The 20,854-nt window shown below is 36.4% G+C and overlaps 3 protein-coding genes and 1 long non-coding RNA gene across 8 annotated transcripts in view; 2 read left to right on the top strand and 2 right to left on the bottom strand.

Annotated features, from left to right (window-relative positions):
• myripa (myosin VIIA and Rab interacting protein a) overlaps positions 1-3,200 on the bottom strand; it is a 28,213-nt gene extending 25,013 nt beyond the window's left edge. For 4 of the 5 annotated variants that reach the window (XR_007927824.1, XM_051881664.1, XM_051881684.1 and 1 more), the window contains exons 1-2: positions 2,259-2,487; positions 640-799 (exon numbers count right to left, since the gene is read on the bottom strand). Coding sequence is in view for 4 of the 5 variants with exons in the window: in XM_051881664.1 (XP_051737624.1) it covers positions 640-749 (110 nt within the window). In the remaining variant the exon portion in view is untranslated. The other variant, XM_051881673.1, reaches the window with a different exon arrangement.
• Positions 1,920-4,853, top strand: LOC127505895 (uncharacterized). The gene is made up of 3 exons (XR_007927844.1): positions 1,920-1,934; positions 3,869-4,331; positions 4,775-4,853. It is a non-coding gene; the product is annotated as an uncharacterized LOC127505895 (long non-coding RNA).
• Positions 4,854-7,667: 2,814 nt separating this feature from the next.
• ackr4a (atypical chemokine receptor 4a) lies at positions 7,668-10,212 on the top strand. The gene is made up of 2 exons (XM_051881794.1): positions 7,668-7,898; positions 8,697-10,212. The coding sequence occupies exons 1-2, from the start codon at positions 7,809-7,811 to the stop codon at positions 9,807-9,809; spliced, it is 1,203 nt and encodes a 400-aa protein (XP_051737754.1). The 5' UTR covers positions 7,668-7,808; the 3' UTR covers positions 9,810-10,212.
• A 920-nt stretch (positions 10,213-11,132) lies between these two features.
• Positions 11,133-20,836, bottom strand: e2f5 (E2F transcription factor 5). The gene is made up of 8 exons (XM_051881804.1): positions 20,154-20,836; positions 18,874-18,983; positions 18,524-18,685; positions 17,548-17,656; positions 17,112-17,397; positions 16,737-16,871; positions 16,582-16,620; positions 11,133-13,661 (listed from the first exon to the last, which is right to left on the bottom strand). The coding sequence occupies exons 1-8, from the start codon at positions 20,319-20,321 to the stop codon at positions 13,552-13,554; spliced, it is 1,119 nt and encodes a 372-aa protein (XP_051737764.1). The 5' UTR covers positions 20,322-20,836; the 3' UTR covers positions 11,133-13,551.
• Between the last annotated feature and the right edge of the window lie 18 nt (positions 20,837-20,854).

Raw genomic sequence — 20,854 nt, 5'->3', positions numbered from 1 at the left:
GATAAAGAGGGAAGGGAGGGCCCTTCCTGTCATTTTGTTTCAAAGTATGACAAAGAATGATGGGAACTTCCTCATGCTCTCTATCAATGACTGGAATGCCATTTGGGTGACATCACGAGGGAGACGATGCTAAAATAGATGATTTAAAATGGATTTTGAAATGTTTTAATTTTTAATGTTTCTAACAGAAGTGTCATATGCTCACCAAGGCTGCATTTCTTTGATCAAAAACACAGTAAAAACAGTAATATTGAGAAATATTATTACAATTTAAAAATTGGTTTATAATTTATTCCTGCGATGGCAAAGCTGAATTTTCAGCAGCCATAACTCCAGTCTTTAGTGTCACATGATCCTTCAGAAATCATTCTAATATGCTGATTTTGCGCATTTCTTATTGTTATAAATGTTGAAAACATTTATAACAACACAATACACAATATGTTGAAAGTTCAAACAATGTAAAAGTCTTTACTGTCACTTTTGATTAATTTAGTGCATCCTTGCTGAATTAAAGTATTAATTTCTTTCAAAAAAAAATCTTACTGACATCAAATTTTGACTATGTAACCAATGTAGTTTTGAGCAGGAGTCATAAAAGTGATGCTACAAAGACACAGAAGGGTGCATGAGACTCACCCGAGCCGTGTCTCCTCCGTTTTGCGCAGCTGCATGTCCCGTTGCACCACCTGCATCACATGCTCGGCCTCCACATCCGTCAGACCAGAGAGATCCAGTTTACGCCCCATCCTTCACCTCTACAGAGCTAATAAGATACCTGCCGTGTCCCAACTGTGTGCTGAGGATAGTAATGGAAGCAGAAAAGAGCAATTTAATAAAACAAAAACAAAAAACAGCTGCGCCACTGGCTTTATAACATGTCTGAACGTACAGATGTCAGATATTGTTTTATTTTATGAGGTTATTTTTTCATACTCTGACACAGATTGGTTAATGCTTCATAGTGGCAGCTGGGAGGTAAATCTGAAGACAAAACAATTTTGTAATTCTAACATTGTTTCATAATGAAATCAACATAATACAGTGTATTGCAAAAGTCCAAAGTAAAAGCTCTTGCATAAGGTTATTAAATCAGTCTGCAGCTAAAATAAGGCACAAATTTGAGATTCAAGACCCCAACAATGACATTTTTATCCACTGCTGTGGACGTATTCTTTATTATTATATCTGAGGCCACCGTGATAATTATGGCATATCATAAAAAAGACATGAACTTTTCGATGGTGCCACATCCCTGGGGTTGTGACCTTGCCTTAAACATACAGTGATGTAAAGAAAATAAAAATATAAATTGTTTATTTTTAGGAAGCTAGTGTTCCCCAGTGTTGTTACTGCTAACTAAAACTATTAAAAATTGTTTTCGCTAATTGAAATAAAGCTGAAATAAATATAAATACTGAACGAGAAACTTGAACTTAAAAATTAGAATTGTTGCCTTGGCAACTTAAATAAAATAAGTTGAAGTACTAAAATGAAAGCTAAATAGAAATATTAATAATAAAAATGTTAAAAATAATAAAACGTTTCAACTCATTCAAAATATGAATAAATACTATAATACATAAATAATACTAAATAACACTGGTGTCCCCAACAGTTTAAAAAAACAAAAACAAAAAACAAACTTAGGCTTTTTGTAGGCACACCGTAAAACTAACAGATCTTTCTCCACAACCTCAAAACCATCTGCTGAGCCAACAGTGAAAGCAAACAAAAAGCTTTTGCCCATGGGCTATAACTACAATTCATCTGTCAGAAAGTGGCAATGCATTAAAGGGACAGTTTGTCATCATTTACCCGCCATTCTCTTTCGATGCATCTCTCTTCCCATACAATGAAAGTGAATGGTGCCTGAACCTGCTTATCATCTCCTTTTGTGCTTCACAAAAGAGTCATGAACAACATGAAGGTGGGTGAGTATGATGACAGAACCTTAATTTTTGAGTAAACTGTCCCTTTAAACCAGACTTTGTGACTGCTTAAGTCGACGTCGAGCTACAGTATGATCACAAACAAGCTGTTCGTGCTGAGTTTGGATAGCAAACCACTTTTATAGGCTACAAGATGCAGGTCTAGTCATTCATGAGACAGCTTAAAGTTATAATAGGCTATATATTTCCTGTTTAATGCGATTAATCATGCAGGCACATGTATATAAAATTTATAATAAAAAATAAACCATACTGGATACATAAAATTGTTATATTGGGAAGAACTATTTTATATGAGGCACTTACCGTCGCGTCGTCACCTCACGTCAGCTCTCTTCGACCAGCGACTGCCAAGCTGTCAAGATTTGAAGACAAACTCATTATAAATGTCCGCAGACCGCTTCAAATCAATACGATCGGCTTTCAGTGTATTTCGGGCATGTTCGAAGTTAACCTTTTGACAAGTTTGACAAAAGAAAGTCAAAAGTCTCTTAAGAGAAAACGCACAGAAACGGAGCGCGTGCGTAGCGGGCGCGTGTACCTGCTGTGGTCTCATGCCATTTACGACCACGAGACCTAAAATCTGCCAACCTCCGGTACACAGGGCTGCAACAGTGCTGCTAATCCACTTTTTGGACGTGTTGAACGCTGATACCATATTGAGAATGGTTTGTTAGTTGTAAGAAGATTAGTCACATTAATTAAAAAAAAAAAAAAAAAAAAAGTGTTGTTTGTTTGTTTGTCTGTGATATTTGATTTACAGATTTTTCATTTATATTATTTTGTTTGATTTGTATTATTTAAATTGTTTTGACTGCTACATGTTGCCTTGTATTCTTTGCTGTCTTATATCACTTTTTTTAAAGAGATTTTATCTCAGAAAGATGTTATTCTGGTTACAAACAACAAAAATGACCTATATAGAGACCCACCCAGGCAGTCAAACACGTATCAAAATAATATTGCACCTCTAAAAATAATTTAGCACTTATTAAGGAACATCTTCACAGTTAATCGTTGTTTAAACTGGTCTAAAATAAGCCTAAGCTCAATTTCTGGTCTTAGATGTTTGTTGTTTTAAAGGGATAGTTCACCCAAAAACTATGCCCTTATTTACTCACCCTCAAGCCTCGGAACTAGACTTGTGTACGGTCGTTACTGGAAGCCAGTTATTATTAGTTTATAAAGTTATAAATATGGATATTTTTCTTACAAAAACCCATCACTTTGCTTCAGAAGGCCTTTATTAACCCCCTAGAGCCGTATGGATTACTTTTATGATGGATGGATGCACTTTTTTGGGCTTCAAAAAAAAAATGTCACCATTCACTCCCATTATAAAGCTTGGAAGCACCAGGATATTTTTTTTAATATAAGTCTGATTGTGTTCGGCTGAAAGAAGAAAGACATACACCTAGGATGGTTTGAGGGTGAGTTAATTACGGGATAATTTTCATTTTTGGGTGAACTATCTCTTTAATAATTTTATATGAGTTTTGGCCACTTGGCCAGACTGGGAGACCAGCTTAAACCAGATAAAATTAACAAACCATCTTGGACTGGTTTCAGGAAAGACGTTATGGTCCTGTTTTGCGGATGCTTATCCGCACACACTTAGACACCATGTGGGCCGTCTTCAACATTGCAATGACATGGTCTTCTTTTTAAAAAAAAATTTTTCCTACAGTCCTTGTCACTGATCTGCAAATTCAGACTGTATAAGGCAAGTTAATATTCCAGCATTTTCAGACTTAAGCTTGATCACATGTAGATCCAGTCAGCTGGTTTGAAAACAATGACACAGAAAGGGCTAAGTACCCTGGGTTTTTCCTCCTCCTTGCTCTTTCTCACCGCCCATTCTGAGACTTTCTCCTTCTCAAAATCAATTTTTACTTTATTGTTTTCTTTCGTTTCAGGAACAAATTGTATTCCGTCATCTATTTTCCCGCAATGAAGTTATAAATCAATATCAAGACCAAAAGTTGGATGACAAAACACAGCCTTAAGAGATACATTGGCCCCTCAGCTACACAAATCACTCATAACTAATCATCTTGTGTGCCAGTATTAGACAGCAGATCATTACATGCCTAAGCAGGGTGTTTTGTTGTTCAAACCTGCATGTGTGTTTCAAAAAGTTTTCGTCAGGGAAAATGTTACTGCCCCTTTTTTTGGACATCTGGTAGTGATTAAATGTGTGAGTATAAAGCGGAGATGAAGTGCACTTGGACTGCAGAAAGCAGCAGGATGAAGGGTAGTGTGCAGCTAGGGCTGTTGTGTCTCAGCCTGCTCATCTCCAGTCTTCATGGGGAAGTAGAGACAGATAACAGCATGCAACTATCTATACATTTTGAAGAGCCGGATCTTGATCAGCCTGAGGTGAGGGATGAACTTTGCTGGCAGTACTTTACTGAGGTTAATCACACTGGGGTGAAAAGGATGTTTATGGGGCTTTTTTTTTTTGTGGTATGTTTTTCCCTAAATACAGTTCATGATTTTTTTGGAAAGTGATAGAATGCATCAATGGCTTATTTGTAATCTAATTTCATTAGCAATTATGCTTCAAATACTGTCATTAATAAGCAGTTGGAATTTTTTGACATTGATAAAATAACCATGCTGACTGTTTTGAATGGTTTTGACTAGATTCATGTGTCCTCACACAACTCCATGTTCATGTGTCACTGAAACCATTCTGCAGAAGCTATTGGTGCTTAAACAGACTGAAGGATCATTTGTCCTCAGTGTGCATGTGCATTAAACACATCTTTTATGTTTTATCTCTTTTCATAATTACTCTTTTAACAATGATTTTTGTGTAGATGTACAGAGTACGACGACAGACGGTCTCCACAGAGAAGGAAGATACAGCAAAGACAGAAGTTCTTGTGACATCAAGTGTAAGTACATGTTTAATAGCTTGTGCCTTTGCGCAATCTTGTGAGATGATTTTCCAGCTGCTGCTGTTTCACAATGAAATAACCCTATGGGTTTGGATGATAATCAAGCCATAATCAATTTCACATGCCAAAAAAATATAATCTGCAGCTGTATCTCCCCCTCATACTTGTTCCACAATGCAGAGATTGTCATGTAAAATATATCACCAGAAAATTAATTTTAATTATTTTTAATGATCTAAAGGAGAACAGAAAGATGGTCAAAAAGGAAAGGAAAGGAAAAAGGCCACGTCCAGGAGTTTTCACAGTTTTAAGAGACAGTAAAGATTCTGAGGTATTCACTATCCTCTCTCATGCAATTCAAATATAAATAGTGAAATTATATAAAGGCTATAGGTAAATGGAGAAAAAGGTTGAGTTATAAACAATTAAAGGTGCAATGTGTACATTTTAGGAGGATCTACTGACAGAAATGCAATATAATATACATAACTATGTTTTCAGTGGTGTATAAAGACCTTACATAATGAACCGTTATGTTTTTATTACCTTAGAATGACCATGGACAATGTCCCCTTACAAGTTAAAGTCCCCCTGAAATCAAAATTTAAGTTTTTTAGCTTTTAGTATGAATATGTTAGCCTTAAGGTTATGAATAAGCTGGTGTGTTCCAAAACAATGACAAAATTCGCATTTAGAAGATGTAAGCATTCAAAACTTACAGTCTCTTACTCCCTCTAAAATGGATCACAGATTTTCATGGCATCACCGCACACTTCAGCTTCTCATCAAATCTTCTGTCCAATCAGATGCTCTCTAGAATCTGAAGTCCCGCCCCTCCTACACAATAAACAGCGAGTCATATGAGCGAGTCGGCGCAGACCACAAAACGTATTGGATCCATTTGAATTCTGCACAGAATGGTGTATTTTAAAGCGATATGGAGGAGATTAGGAGGAGAAACGGTTAGAGATTAGGAAACCAAAGCTTTACCGAGCTCAGCGGCTCTGGCTGAGCTATTGGCTATTTTAAAAAAAGGGGCAGGGCAGTTCGATATATCCTGCCCTGTCTTCCTGTTTCAGTTGAAATTATGTCAACACATTGAATAATGCTATGTTCCAAGACACTTCAGTGGGCCTTTAAGTCGCCATTTTGTGCCGGCATGTTTCTACAGTAGCCCTAAACGGACAAACTTCTCTACAGAGCGCGTTTGTTTGACTGGCTACTCTCTGCTGTCTCAGACAACGACAAGTTTGTCCTGTGTTGGCCACCGTAGCTTTCTATATTGCAGTTCGCAACCTCACTGCTAGATGCCGCTAATATTTACACACTGCACCTTTAATCAAGCTTCACCAGTTACATGATTTTATATTCTAAAAATATATTGACTTGCTTTACCCTGAACTCATCATTTTGTTATCTCAGTCAAAGGGTTATCGCACCAAGAGGCAGAGCAAAAGCAAGACCAAACAGAAAAGTCCTCATCGCCCGGGACGTAGCAGCCTTTTATCAATGGGAAATCCCCAAATTCCCCAGGTATTCTCCATCCTCTGATCACCCTGTCAATGCGCCATTTAAACACATTATATTAAAGAAATACACTGAATTGCTTTACACTGAACTTGTCATTTGCCTAACACAGCAGCCTGCCCGTGCCAAAAGGGATGAGAATGCCGTGGGAAAAAGACCATGGCTGAGAAGTTAAAGCATTATACGCATGTAAGGCTCCTTCCCAGGTAATATATTGTAAACATATTTACATAATATAAAAAAAATGGTATTAGGCTTAACAGATGTTCTTTCCTTACAGGTTCCCTGAATCAGGAAAAAGAGGGATTGCATATATAGAGATACATCACCATGTTTCATAAAGAATATTAGTTATGCTTATGAAAGTAATCATTTATCCTTCTACAGCTTTTATTTTTTCAATAATCTGGTAAATATAATAGATTCTCCCAATTCTGTAAGTCTAAGAGGCATCACTAGGCGGCAGTATTTACTCAAGAGATGAGCACTCAAGCCAGCTCCGCTTGTCACAATGTTTATTTGATGTCTGTTGATCTTTATCTGTTAACTACAATAAAGCATTTTTGTTTAAATGTCACTCTTTATTGTGTGGAAGCATTGCAAAACCTTGTAGGAGAATAGCTTTCTATAGAGGTTTGGCTGCTCTGTGGTTGTAAATTTAGTGAAGAATAAAAAGAATGACATGTGGATATTGTCAAGCATAAATAGGCTGAGAAGTTATGTGTGTGTTGATGCATTCTGTGAGATAAAAACTGCGTAATTATCACTCCTCTTTTGTATTTGAGTGGTTCTCCCAGTTAAATGTGCCAGAAAAGTTGTTAGAAACATGCAAAATAATATGTTTCTTGCCAGGAACTTGTCAAAACACATTGGCGGTCCAAATTAAATAGAAAAGCAACACCCTTTCTTCTTCTTTATCTGCATAATCCTTGATAATAACACAAAACTATTTCCTGTGCATTTCACTTTGTTGCCATTTAAGCTTATAAAATGTGCTTGGAAATTTTTTTTGTATGAAATCACACTGAGGCCAGTATGCAGTACCACTGCCTTCACACTGAGCCATAAAAAGCAACCACAGGCAACCATGCAAAAGCAACTTACACAGGTACATACAATGACTACAAACAAAGTCAACAGCACTTTTTTATTATTCTCAAACAAAAATAAAAAATGAAATAATTAGCTTAAAAAATAATAATAATTACACAAAAATGATGTGCATGCACTTTCATTTTGAAGAAAAACCAAAATTACCACACCCAAAAAAATGAATATGCTGTGGCTGTGCATTACATTTATGCCATATGCCCTCTGATAACCTTGTTGAAAAGACTTTAAAGGCATGTTTGCGGACAGTTGCTGGAGATGCACATTAGAAAAGATACGTTCACAGTATGAGGTGTGGGAGTAAAGCTCTGCATGCATGAGTCACAGTAAACACACTCTGTTCTCACAGGAAGAGCAGACAGAAACAATCTACTCTGCCTTCAGGCAAAGCCTAAAATCTTACAAGGTAAGAAAAACATTGTACTATCAGTTTTAGCGAATTGTTTTGATTTTTTGCTAGAAGTTTAATATGATCCAGATGTTCACTGCTGGATTTGGGAGAGAGTCTTTTAAACAGAAAGTATGCAATTGTGCAAACATTAAGATACTGCATTAAAATGCTCATGCCTGCTATTTGAAAATAATTATAGCACTTATTAGCAGAATTATAGCAGATCAGTGTTATGTTTAATGTTCCAAATTACTGAAAATAACATGTTTGGGTTTAAGCCTGAGTTGAAATTACACTAATTTATGGTATAGCCTTTGGTATAGACTAATTTAAAGTATGATATTTAAGCTAATTTGTGAAAACATTTTCCTGGAACTTGTGCATAATAAAATGTGAGAATATAAAGAATTGAAGATGTTATGATTTCCACTTTATATATATATATATATATATATATTAAACCCTTTCTATGGAAGGGGGAATTTAAAGTGAAACTTTAAAGTGTACGACTTGTTTTGAGCAAATGTTGGATTACACTGGAAACCTGGAAAGGATTAACTGATACGCATCTCTAGTTTCAGTTTATCTGTGATTTGAAGCATGTATAGAAAAAGAGCATTTGATAAAAGCCGAGTGGGAATGTTTGGAATGAAGGTGCTGTTACATGCCTGAAGCAATAAAACATCCTGTCTGGTAGCCATATGCTTTACTGGAACAAGGATCAACACTATCGGTAAATGTAAGAATGCTTGAAAATTGATGACTTTTTGGACATAAAAAACTAAAAACCTTCCAACTAATGTTTTTTTCCAGAGCTTTCGAGGAAGAATGGAGATCTCAGAGGAACATTACTATGACTACTCCGAGTACGAAAACAACAGCTCCAACTTCAGCTATGATGATTATCAGACCATCTGTGAGAAGGGTGACGTGCGATCCTTTGCGAGAATCTTCCTCCCAGCTGTTTTCGGGTTATCTCTAGTGCTAGGTTTAGCAGGGAACGCTCTGGTTGTGGCGGTGTACGCATACTGCAAGCAACTGAAAACGATGACTGACACATTTATACTTCACCTGGCTGTGGCAGACCTTTTGCTGCTCCTAACGTTGCCCTTCTGGGCTGCAGATGCCGTCCACGGCTGGAAGCTCGGGGTCACTGTCTGTAAACTCGTATCTGCCCTGTACACCATCAACTTCACCTGTAGCATGATGCTCCTTGCCCACATCAGCATGGATCAGTACCTAGCTTTAAGGCCAGAAGCCAGAAACAGAGGCCTTGCCCGTGCTTTTCAAAAGAAGCATTGTGGAAAACTCTGTTCGGTGGTCTGGACTGTTGCATTTTTTCTTGGAGTCCCTGATTTGGTGTTTTCAACGGTCAAGGAGCTTCCTCATAAAAAAAGCTGCATTGCAATGTATCTGTCAGACATGGCGCTCAGGGCTAAAGCTAGTTTGGAGGTGGTGGAAGTCGTGATAGGCTTCTTGCTACCTTTGTTAGTGATGTTGTTCTGCTACACCTGTGTAGGCCGAACCCTATTGAAGCTCCCTCAGGAGAGAAGGTGGAGGAAATGGAGGTCCATCCGTGTGCTGCTTGTGATGGTGGGAGTCTTTGTGGTCACGCAGCTGCCATATAACGTGGTCAAGTTCTGCCGGGCCGTAGACATCATGTATATGTTTGTTACTCACTGTGGGGTTAGTAAAGAGCTGGACAGGGCTACTCAGATCACAGAAAGCCTGGCATTGACACACTGCTGTCTAAATCCTGTTTTGTACACTTTCATCGGTTCCTCCTTCAGACAGCACGTATTGAAATGTGCCAAAGGCTTTGGAGACAGGGGAAGGAGATTAGCACACGCGAGAGAGCAACAAGAAGTAGATATCTCCTTGAATTCTCATTCACAGTCCCAGGACACCAGTACTTTTTCCATTTGAGCATAGTGAAGGAGATAGTGTAGATTTTTAACCAGCCTGTTGAGGCTTTGCACCATCTTCCCCTTGGCACATATGTACACAAAGTGGCTTTGTTTTTTTAGTAAAGTTCTCTTTGAAGTAAAGGGTGAGACGCAACATGTTGCTAGTTGCGTTTGTATGAAAAAGAACAGAAAAAAAAAAAGGACGATGAGTGATACGAGACATGAAAGTAGCGTCAGACTAGTAGCAGACTGATGGTGCGTTCAAGTTCTCTTGGGAAGTTCATATTTACAAGTTGGGAAGTCGTACGACATCAGGTGTGTTAAAGTTACTGGGCAGAGCAAGACAGCCTACCTTTCAACAATAAATTCAGTGAAATTCTTAACTCTACTTAATGATGAATAAAGAATGTGCATCACTTGTGTTTTTGCTTTTTTTGTTTTTATTTAATTAATTACAATTAATCATAATTGTACAATACTATCGTATTTAGTATATGCGATATGTTTTATTGTTAATTAAAACATTTTTACAGTCAATAGGCTACCTATTAGGTGCGGCCATTTGCAACTTGAATGAGCGATGTGACATCCGCTTCCATGTAATTATAGTTGTACAAAAACTGTCCGTTATGCTGCTTGTATTTATCATATTATTTTAATTATCATCATAATCATAAACACACTGGCTTGCAACGGAAATATTTCTACCGTTTACTGACCTTTGTTATTCTTAGTTTTGAATAAATCGTAGGTCTGGCACATTCACAGAAAATAGATTACTTCCGCATTACAAGAGGTGGATTGCGTCCGCCATATTGTTTACGAGCACGCCCCAACTCCAGTCTGACTTCGAGTTCAGAGGTTCCCATTTATAATGTGGTGGCGTTCATTTGCGTTCAATTTATACGATCTTTACGACATAATTTAAACGCGACATTATTAACTCTTCTCCGCCACTGAAGGAATTCCAGCTTTCCGTGTTTTCACTGTTATACGGTAGGGGCGCTATTAATCAGATCAAAACACAGGCAAAAACAGGAGCAGAAACAAGCGAGGAAAGCATTGTAGTCTTTTGTTGTAGTCTTTGAAAAAAAAAAAAACCGTGATTTCCTCAGCTTTTTGTTCAAAATGTTGCTTTTTTTATTAATCTTACCCACATTCAAGTGTTGATAAAAAGAATACATAAAGCTAGAATAAAACTTTTTTTAAGCAGAGATTTTGTTCTTTCTTTTGATATAGGCGTATTGCATGTTCAGATATTCATACAACAAAATATTCTGGGGTCATGAAAGTTTTGAGAAAATTATCAAAAATGCTGGTGGATGCTGGCATCTTTTATTAAAAAAATAAATAAATAAATAAACAAAAAATCGCTGACAGGAAGAGGAATATCAGACCACTATATGCTCCGAGTGACCAATCAGAATAGAGTACTCCAGTATTCCAAAATAAAGAAAAGAAATACTCCGTGGATGAATATCAGAGCAAAGATTAGGTCTAAAGAAAAAAAAGTTCTTAACCCCCCTTTTTTATATAAAGAATATGATTTTTCATAAGACTTCATAACTACATAATACAACGCTTTATGGACCTAGCATTAACATAAAATAATGTTTCTTTGTTTTTCATTTGGCAGTAATATTGTGCATATGCATAGTTTTTTTCTTTTCTTTCACATTTTCCATTGTTTAATGTTTCCATTCCATTCTTTTACAGAAGTGTCTAATTTCAAAATATTCAAAAATGTTCTAAAGAATTTAAGGAAAACCAGAGCAGCAATCTAGAGCAATCATGGCCAGTTCCTATGGGTCACAAGGTGACATAGCATTTGTATTATCAACTCCAGCTGCACAATCCAAACAAACCTTTGAAATTAAACACATGGAATCTTTCACCATAGGCCTACGTACAGAAGCAGATGCACTGAAATCATGCTTTTGTGGCCCACAACATGATAAATGGAACTCAAACTCAAGGAGGAAAAAACATCACTTTTATTCAGAGGTCCAAACTGTGCAAAAGATGGTGCGGATGTTATTTGTATGACCAAAAAGTATGATAAAAATTATGACAGCTTGTAATGTAAATCAATGAGATTTTTTTAAAGTTATAGTAGACCACTAACATCTAAAGATATTTTAATGCTTATTTTTATGATCAATGCTCTGTCATTTCAGTTGTGCCTGTTGATATTTAATATATATAAAAAAAAAAAAATAAAAAAAATGTATGGATAAGTAAACATAACTTGCTTCAGTCTAGTAGATGTTTATCTTGAAATAATACATATAATTTCAATAGTATTTGTGTGTTTTCTTTACAAAATCATTAAAGATTTACCATTTTTGTAGAGGGTTATAGTTTAGGTTTACATAGTTCATAGGGTTAAACAGCTAATAAAAGTGTTTTTTATTTTTGGGGTATGCTTTTGCTACCTTTTCTGGTTTGTTAAGGCCACAATCTTTAAAAAGAGCATTACAATTTCTGTAAGTTGAGTGAAATCAAAACTGTGGATCTGATGGATAGATTTTGAAACAACCCAGAAGAATGCTTCATGTACGTTACGTTAAAATACGTTACTTCAAGACAGGATTCCAAACAAAACAAATAATCACAATACTTGAGCAAAAGCAAATGTTTTTTTATATATAGATATACATATATAAAACTTTGGTTAAAAAAAAAAAAAAAAAAAAAAGTGCAACAGAACAAAAATATTGCTCTTTTGATTAGAAAACCTATACAGAGAAAATAAAGTTACTTACAATAACAGAAAAAACCTGCATAAGGCCCAATTTTGTGGAATGTATAAACAAAGATTATCCAAGGCAGTTTAACATCTTTATGTCTTCTAAACCAAGAACACTACAGTACAAATTATATTCATTCCTCTTTTAAATTAGGTAAGATTGCCTCTACACAAATACAAAAAACTAATTAGCATTTCACAACATGGTGAACAACATGTCAGGTTGAAAAAAAAAAAAAAAACTCATAAATATGCACGGTTGAGTTTCAGTGTTTCTATCAATATACTACAAAACCAACCAACATACAAATAATTAGTGTTGTGATTAAATAGTTAGACACACAAATAATCAAGCCACTCAAATGTCTTTGTGTGAGCTGTTAAATTATATTATACATTTTTATGTCACATTGTAGAGCTCCTGCATACAATATGTGGTAATAAGAAAAAGTTAGAACTTTTTATAAAGTATCATAAAGAATAAGACACAGAAAGGGCAAAAACAAAGAACAAAAAGATCATCTTAAGGCACGTTCCAACAAGTGTGCAGCCAAAACTTAGTGTGTCATGTTTGGGTGGTTTTAATTTCTCAGATTACATTCAAAACTGCCCTCCATTCACCTCTATGAATTACACCATCACTCATCAGGAACAATGAGTGAAGTAACAAAACTGAAAACAAACTGACTGTATGAAACAAAACAATTGACACACGTGTGTCTAAAGTTCAGGTGGGGTGGGAGGTGTTTATCTTTTCTTGTCTCCTTCCTCTAAAACAAAAGTTATGGTTGAAGGCAGACAGGACAACACTGTTAAAGACTTGCCAACTCAAGCTAAGGATGAAATGTAAATGAATGTGAAACTGAGTGCAAGCCAAGGTTCAAGGAGCAGGCACTGAGGCAGGAATGCAGCCGTTGGCAGTGGGGGGGGGGGGGGGGGGGGGAGACACTCATTACCTTTGCTTTTGTCCTGTGAATGCAAGTGTGAGCCGGTGTGGCATGAATCATGTTTTTTAATAATTAAGAATCTGCACATCAAAAAGGTCACAGACTCCCTCGTTGTCATCAAGGTTGAAATTGTAATCCACACCAGTGTTTGGTGAAAGTCTTAGCAAGGGGAAAACTACAATGGTAAACACAAAAAGTTATCAGTGTACAGATTGAGTTCATCCAATATACATTTACAAAAAAAAATTAATAAAAAGAAATATAAATCCATACATTACTCAGGCCTCGACATTAAAGGATTAGTCTACTTTTAAATTCAAATTTCCTGATAATTTACTCACCCCCATGTCATCCAAGATGTCCATGTCCTTCTTTCTTCAGTCGAAAAGAAATTAAGGTTTTTAATGAAAACATTCCAGGATTATTCTCCTTATAGTGGACTTCAATGGTCTCCAAACGGTCAAAATTAGTTTCAGAGCAGCTTCAAAGGGCTTTAAACGATACCAGACGAGGAATAAGGGACTTACGAAATGAACGCAGTGCCAGTTCCGTTTTTTCCGCAAGATGAATATGGAAGGCGTAGGACATTTAGCGTAAGCTTCACGTTCTGGTGGAAGCACTTGTGATGCGAACATTTGTGCCTATAAAGGATATACATTTTGATTTTTTTTTTAGAAAATGACCGATCGTTTCGCTAGTATCGTTTGGTATCGTTTAAAGCCCTTTGAAGCTGCACTGAAACTGTAATTTTGACCTTCAACCGTTTGGAGGCCATTGAAGTCCACTATAAGGAGAATAATCCTGGAATGTTTTCATCAAAAACCTTAATTTCTTTTCGACTGAAGAAAGAAGGACATGGACATCTTGGATGACATGGGGGTGAGTAAATTATCAGGAAATTTTTATTTGAAAGTGGACTATTCCTTTAAAACTTGTCATGTGCTTGTCAAGTAAATTGGTCATTCATTTGTCTGAATAAAAAAGTTGCTTGTCCAGACAAAAATAGGACTTTTTTGTGGTGTAAAATATAACTTATTCTGAAGCAATATTCTCATCAGTGTTCTATCAGCTTTGACATTTAAATCTGCATATTTATGATATTTACCCAGACTTTTTTTTTTTTAATCTTTATAAAAAGGCATTTTCCCCCTAATCTTAATAAATGTATGCTTCATCTTTCATTTAAAATTCTTAAATTTGATCAAGAAATTAAATTAGAAAAATTAAGACACTATAGGGCTGTTACCAAATTAAATCAATTACACTGAAAAATTACAACTGCATTAAATAATGTTATGAGATTGTTTTAAAAAATTTTTTGAAAATGCAAATATGATTTAAAAAAAAAAAAAAAAAAAAAAACTTTTATAGTTTTTATATACTTTTATACCTGAAACTAAACCGCCAGTAAATGGCGGCAAGTGACCGCCTTAATGAGCGAGTCATTGAGTCATTCATTCAAACGATTCGTTCAAACTGCGGATTAACTCAAGAATGAAGCAGTCGTTTATGAATGGGTTACTGATTATTTGATTCAACTGATTTGTTAAACGCTGAATCATACAGTAAATATTGCGTCAAACTTATTTAACTGATGAAATCAGTGTCACATTTTCACTCGTGATCGTATTCAGGAAGACAGCACTCTTGGTCATATGATGTTGCTTAACTGTATCATATGTTATAAATATAAAAACTGCAGTATGTTAACTGCTGAGCTCATATGTTTCTATTTCTCCTTGAGATGAGGCTGCGCGAGGCTCAACAGCACAACCTTGTTACCGTCAATACATTATAGGCCTACATTATATATTATCCAATACTGATTGCCATTTACACTAAATGTAATAAAATCAGTCACTCTCGCATCTTGGTGATTCCCTATTTTTGTTTTTGTTGTTGAGTTTTAATCGGGCTACTTATCTGGTCAGACACGTAAAATTCTCCTTCACTTGCCCTTTAAAAAAATCCACTTGTCCTGGACAAGCGTTAATGTCGAGCCCTGCATTACTGTTCAAAAATTTGAGGTTGATAGGATTTTGAATGTTTTTTTAAATGCTCTTATGCTCAACCAAGGCTGCATTTATTGGTATACAGTATAAACAGTTATATAGTGAACCATTAAAATTTTAAACAACTGTTTTCTATTTTAATATATTTTAAAATGTCATTTATGCCTGTGATGGTGAAGCTGAATTTTCAGCAGACTTTACTCCAGTCTTCAGTGTCACATGATCCTTCGGAAATCATTCTAATATGCTGATTTGGTGCTCAAGTATTTCTTATTATCAATGACACCTATTGACACATAGGCTACGATGCAAGTTTCTATAGAAGAATAAAACGTCATCAGCATGCGCTATTGGTAAACAAAAATACCATGTTGAATCACACTTTGGCAGTTGTAGTTTTTATGTGTGCTGAAAAAAAAAGGAAGCGGCGAAAGCAGAAGGGAAAAGAGCTTGAGGTAAGCAGTTACATTTTAGAGCCATGTCTCATTGATTTCATGTCGCATTTTTATTGGCTGGTCAGTAGACGCAAATGTAACAGCAAACACACTGTGTGTTGATCATGCTGAATTTCTGACACTGTCAGAAAATGATCGTAGGCCATCTGTGGTCGCAAGACCAGGAAAACAGCCGTCTTTGAACCTCTCTCACTGTACCACATATGATCACAGAAATCGCCACAGTTGTTTCACGATGGCAATCTTTCGTCTGGGACAGCCAAAAATCATGCAGTGTATCCCGGGCTTAACAGGGATCAATGCCATAACACAACAAGCAAAAGGCAAAAGCGGTAGGAAGAAAAAAAAAAAAAAAAAAAAAAACTGGCATGCACAGGGGAAAGAAACCTTGAGAGGAACCATCACTCAGCTGTAGGAACCCATCCTCCTTTTGTCAGGAGTCAGAACATGTTAAAAAGATTTATCTGCACTGCTAGCTATGTGATTAATTGATAAGGACAGCAGTGAACTGCTTCAAGGCAAAACAAATATAACCAAAGGAAGCTGTTCTGTGTGACCACAAGGGGGCTGTGCAGAAGGCCAACACTGATGCAAAAAATTGGCTGGAAAATATTTTTAAAGAACTTACCATCTGAAGACATCAGTTCATCAATGAGGTTAGAAACACCTGGAGGAATAAGAAAAAGAGGCAAGATGCATCTCCTTGAAGTTCACTTAAAAAGACAAAAATATCACACTATCTTTAAAAAAAATCTTTTGTTGGTATAATGGCATCCATGTCACCTTCTCTCTCATCCCTCATTTCTTCCAGCATGGACTGCAGATCCTGACCCCCCATTTCTCTCTGCTGTTCTTCAGGACCACCTAAAGAGGCCTGCATCAACAAACACTGACTGGCAGGAGACTCAGGGTTGCATTCTTGAAGAATAAAAAATAAAAAAAATGGTAGAAGAGAGGTAGAAACTGTAACTAAATTCAATCATATTAAAATACTGTATAAAAATTATCACATACACTACCATTCAAAAAATATATACATATGAGGTGATGCATGTAATTTTTTCATTGTTAAAAATATTTTCTCCTATCCCTTCTTAATATGGAGAGGGAACAATGACTGGTGCACAGTAAGGAATGGAGCTAGTATGAAAGCAGTACCCATGTGTATATCAGGGGATGTGGAGGACGGAGTGAGTTGGTGCTCTGCAGCGGGGCTTTTGAGTGGCCCACGCTTCAGATCACAGAGATCGGCTGAGGAGACGGGGAATCTCTGCAGCCCTGCTGGGGTACTAGGAGGAGTCGGCATGGCAGAAATGTCGTCTAGAGGTGGAACGGAGACAACAACAGGCTTGGAGCAGCTCGTCTCTCTGTTTATCAGCATCACCTGGATGGGAGCTGAGTGACTTCGCAGGTTCACCTGGTATTTCTTCTGACCATTGTGGCCCTGTGTCAACGAAAAAGACAAGGATGAACACCTTTTACATATAAACATAAAAAAGAAAATGTTTTATTTAACATTTTTTCCCACTTTTACACTCAAACTATTTTCAATAAAGATAAAAATTATGTACATCTCAAGGTTGGTGTATCATACCATCTCCGGCACTGGAACCTCCAGTTGTGTCCCTGATGGTGCCATGACAGCTAGAAGAGTATCCCCACCGAACGCATCACATATGTCCTCATGTGTCACATAGCTGTATGTATACAATGCTAAGGAACATGTACCAAGGGCTAATACCATGTATCTCCAATTCTTTTATACATTTTACCCAAAGAAAAGTCTCTATAGCCTCGTTCAGACTGTCAGATAAGACCGTAAATCAGATCAGATTTAGCAAGTGTGAACAAAAAAAACCAAAACATGAAATGCAAATTTTACTAATTAGTTTCGAGCTACATTCATATGTGGTTTGAAATTCTATTCTATTCACATTTCTAGAAAAAACATTGCAGTCTCTGACTGCTCTAACTGGATTTCACATGGTTTATGTGACTTTCTCACACCACATAAAACGTAAACGTCAGACATAGTTATAGGAATTAGGAAACATGATGAAAGTCGCTGCAGAAACAGGGTGGTGTTGTTGCAAATAGCTGGACGAGCAGAAAATGACAATATAACAGAAACATGGCCAAACAGGCGTTTAAGAATCCGCTCAACAGCGCCCAAAATTCTAGAAGGAAATGCTGGTATCGTCACATTTTCAAAATTTCGATACAAACTTGGTACCGAAGTCATTATTTTGTCAACCCTAGTGTATAAACCACTTCATGTTTAATCCAAAGAGGAATAACTGGTGGGGTGAGGGTTATGAAACTCAGTAGACTAGAGACTGGAAAAACTGGACTAGGGCCACACAAATACCCAAAAATAACACCACACAGGCAAGGAAGGACCAGGAAGGATAATGTTCAACATGTAATTAGGTGCACTCCTCCAACAATGGCATTTTCTGGGACTGTTAATCTCATGGGGAACCACCCAAAAATGGAAGAATATCAGACGAGAATAAGGAAAAAGAAAAACAGATAAATATTTCTGGCTCATACACTGACAGTAAGGATATCTGCAGCTGGAGGAGTCTTCATTCAGGTGTTTGATACTTTGTTGCAGACATGCTTTTTGCATGTCCAGCTCTCTCTCTTGAATCTCCAGATCAGCAATATTTGCCTTGAGAAGTTCCACCTGCTCGAGAACTTCCTGAGGCTGGCAGCCTGAACTCTCCCCCCTAATTAAGATGCATTAAGATGCACTTATGCAACTGAAGTATATCACACTGAGCATGCATGGAGCGAAGAATGCACACATTACAAAATACATATATAATCATATAAAGAAACATATTTAGATTTATATAATGTCAGTACAATCAACATTTGGTAGCACATTGACAACTTTGTTAATCTTTGTACTCACTTCCACTGAATGGTGTTTTTGGTCTTTTTTTCAATGAGCCCAATGCCTTCCAGAACATTGGTGATGTCGTAGATTCTCCTCTTCTGTTTGACTGCCAAACTGTCTGCAGCCTATGAAAAGCACAATGTCATTAACAAAGACTGAGAGGAACTGGCTATTTAGGGGACCGAACAATAGCTCGGGTTGACATATACTTGGGCACTGGGTTTAGATAACTCAGTAACTCTCAACTGTTATCAGAAGAGTTTATCAACAGTAGGAGTGCCATCATGATAAGCGGGCAGGTGCGTTAACGCTGGTCAAACTGACCCCATCTGTCCTTGTATGATGGGAATATAATGGAAAGTAACAAAATGTACATGCACATTCTACGAATACTACACACTTTGATGTCCCATTATGTTTTTAAAGCAGACACAAATGCTCATATTTTAAAAATATCTGAACAAAATAAAAAATAATTAACAAATTTTAATAAGCAAATAATAATAACAACAACAATACACTGATAATGCACAAATTTATCCTGTTGCAAAAAGGAAAATTCCTTAAAATTGTGACACCCCAGAAATAACAAATGCAAAATGCAAATGCATGCAAATAAATAAAAAATAATTTTTAAATCAAATGTTCTTAATTTTTTACATAAAAACTTTGCATTCAAGCAGCCCTGTTACTCAAATTATTTCCTTAAATATTTTAATCCATGAAAAATATCTAGTCTATCAATAACACACTAACATATGGTCCCAAATTAGTTAGACCCTGTTAAATTTTAACAATAAATAGTTGCAAAAATGTTTAAGTTTAATTTTCTGGACGTTAAGCACATCCCATTTTTTCAAGGCCCATTTGTTGAGAGAGAAAAAACCGTTTTTTTGTTTTGTTTTGTTTTTTAAAGAGAGTTTAGGGCCTTATTTTCTACCATTTTAGCGGAAAGTAGCAGGTGATTAAACTGAAAAATGTCTCCAATGAATTCACACAGTGCGTCTCTGCTGCCTCAAGCGTCAGGTAACAAACACCTGCTGCGAGAGAATCCCACGGGTTTTTGTTCAAAAGTCCCTCTATCACAATAACACGCCATTTCTATTCGCTATTTTAACACTTTAACAACGAACCAAACACTTAGTAATTCTGTATATAAGAGCCTTAAAAGACGGCGAAGGTCCACTCAGGTAAAAGTTTCTTTGTGCAACTCCTGACAGACGTCCTCACTGAACAGCCTGTCGACTTTCATTCATTCTCTTCATTCAGCCACTGGTAATTGTATATTAACCCACCACTTTAAGATCGAGCACTCCATCTTTGGCCTCCTGAAGCAGGGTAACGAACTTGACTGTGAGGAGACCCAAACTCTTCTCATGGCGACTGGACCCGTTCGGTGTCGTGTGAGGAAAACTCGCGCTGTTCGACTCAGCCATCCCATCCAAACGCCCGATGTAATTCATAAACACCCTCTTTGTCCAGTTTAGAGGTATGGAGGTCGACCTCAGTTTAGTTGGTGACGGTAAGGGGGAGCAACAATCATCTCTTGGCACTTATTTACCTCAGGCTACACTTCTACTACTGATGGCTCGAGGGTTTTTAAATGAGAGGAAATGACGTAGGATTACTGTTACTATGACAACGTCTCCGCTTGAGCGTCCGTCCATAGGTTCGTGCCAATAAAATGTTTAAAAATTTAATTCTCCAAAAAAAAAAAAAAAAAACACACCGAACACAGAATTTAGAGTTTGGAAGTTTAGAATTTTATTTAAAAATGTAAACAAAAAAGCAAATTTTATGACGCTGTATCGTGTATGTTGAAGGTACAACAGTTTCATATATATATAAATAACATATACAATATATAAAATAATATATATAAACAATATTATAAAGAAAAAAAAATATATAATATATAAAATAATATATATATATATATATATATATATAAAATAATATATATATATATATATATATATATATATATATATATATA

This window comes from Ctenopharyngodon idella, chromosome 2, assembly GCF_019924925.1.
Source record: "Ctenopharyngodon idella isolate HZGC_01 chromosome 2, HZGC01, whole genome shotgun sequence".
Lineage (NCBI taxonomy): Eukaryota > Metazoa > Chordata > Actinopteri > Cypriniformes > Xenocyprididae > Ctenopharyngodon > Ctenopharyngodon idella.
The sequence above is the reverse complement of the archived record's forward strand: the minus strand, read 5'-3'. Positions and strand labels throughout refer to the sequence as shown.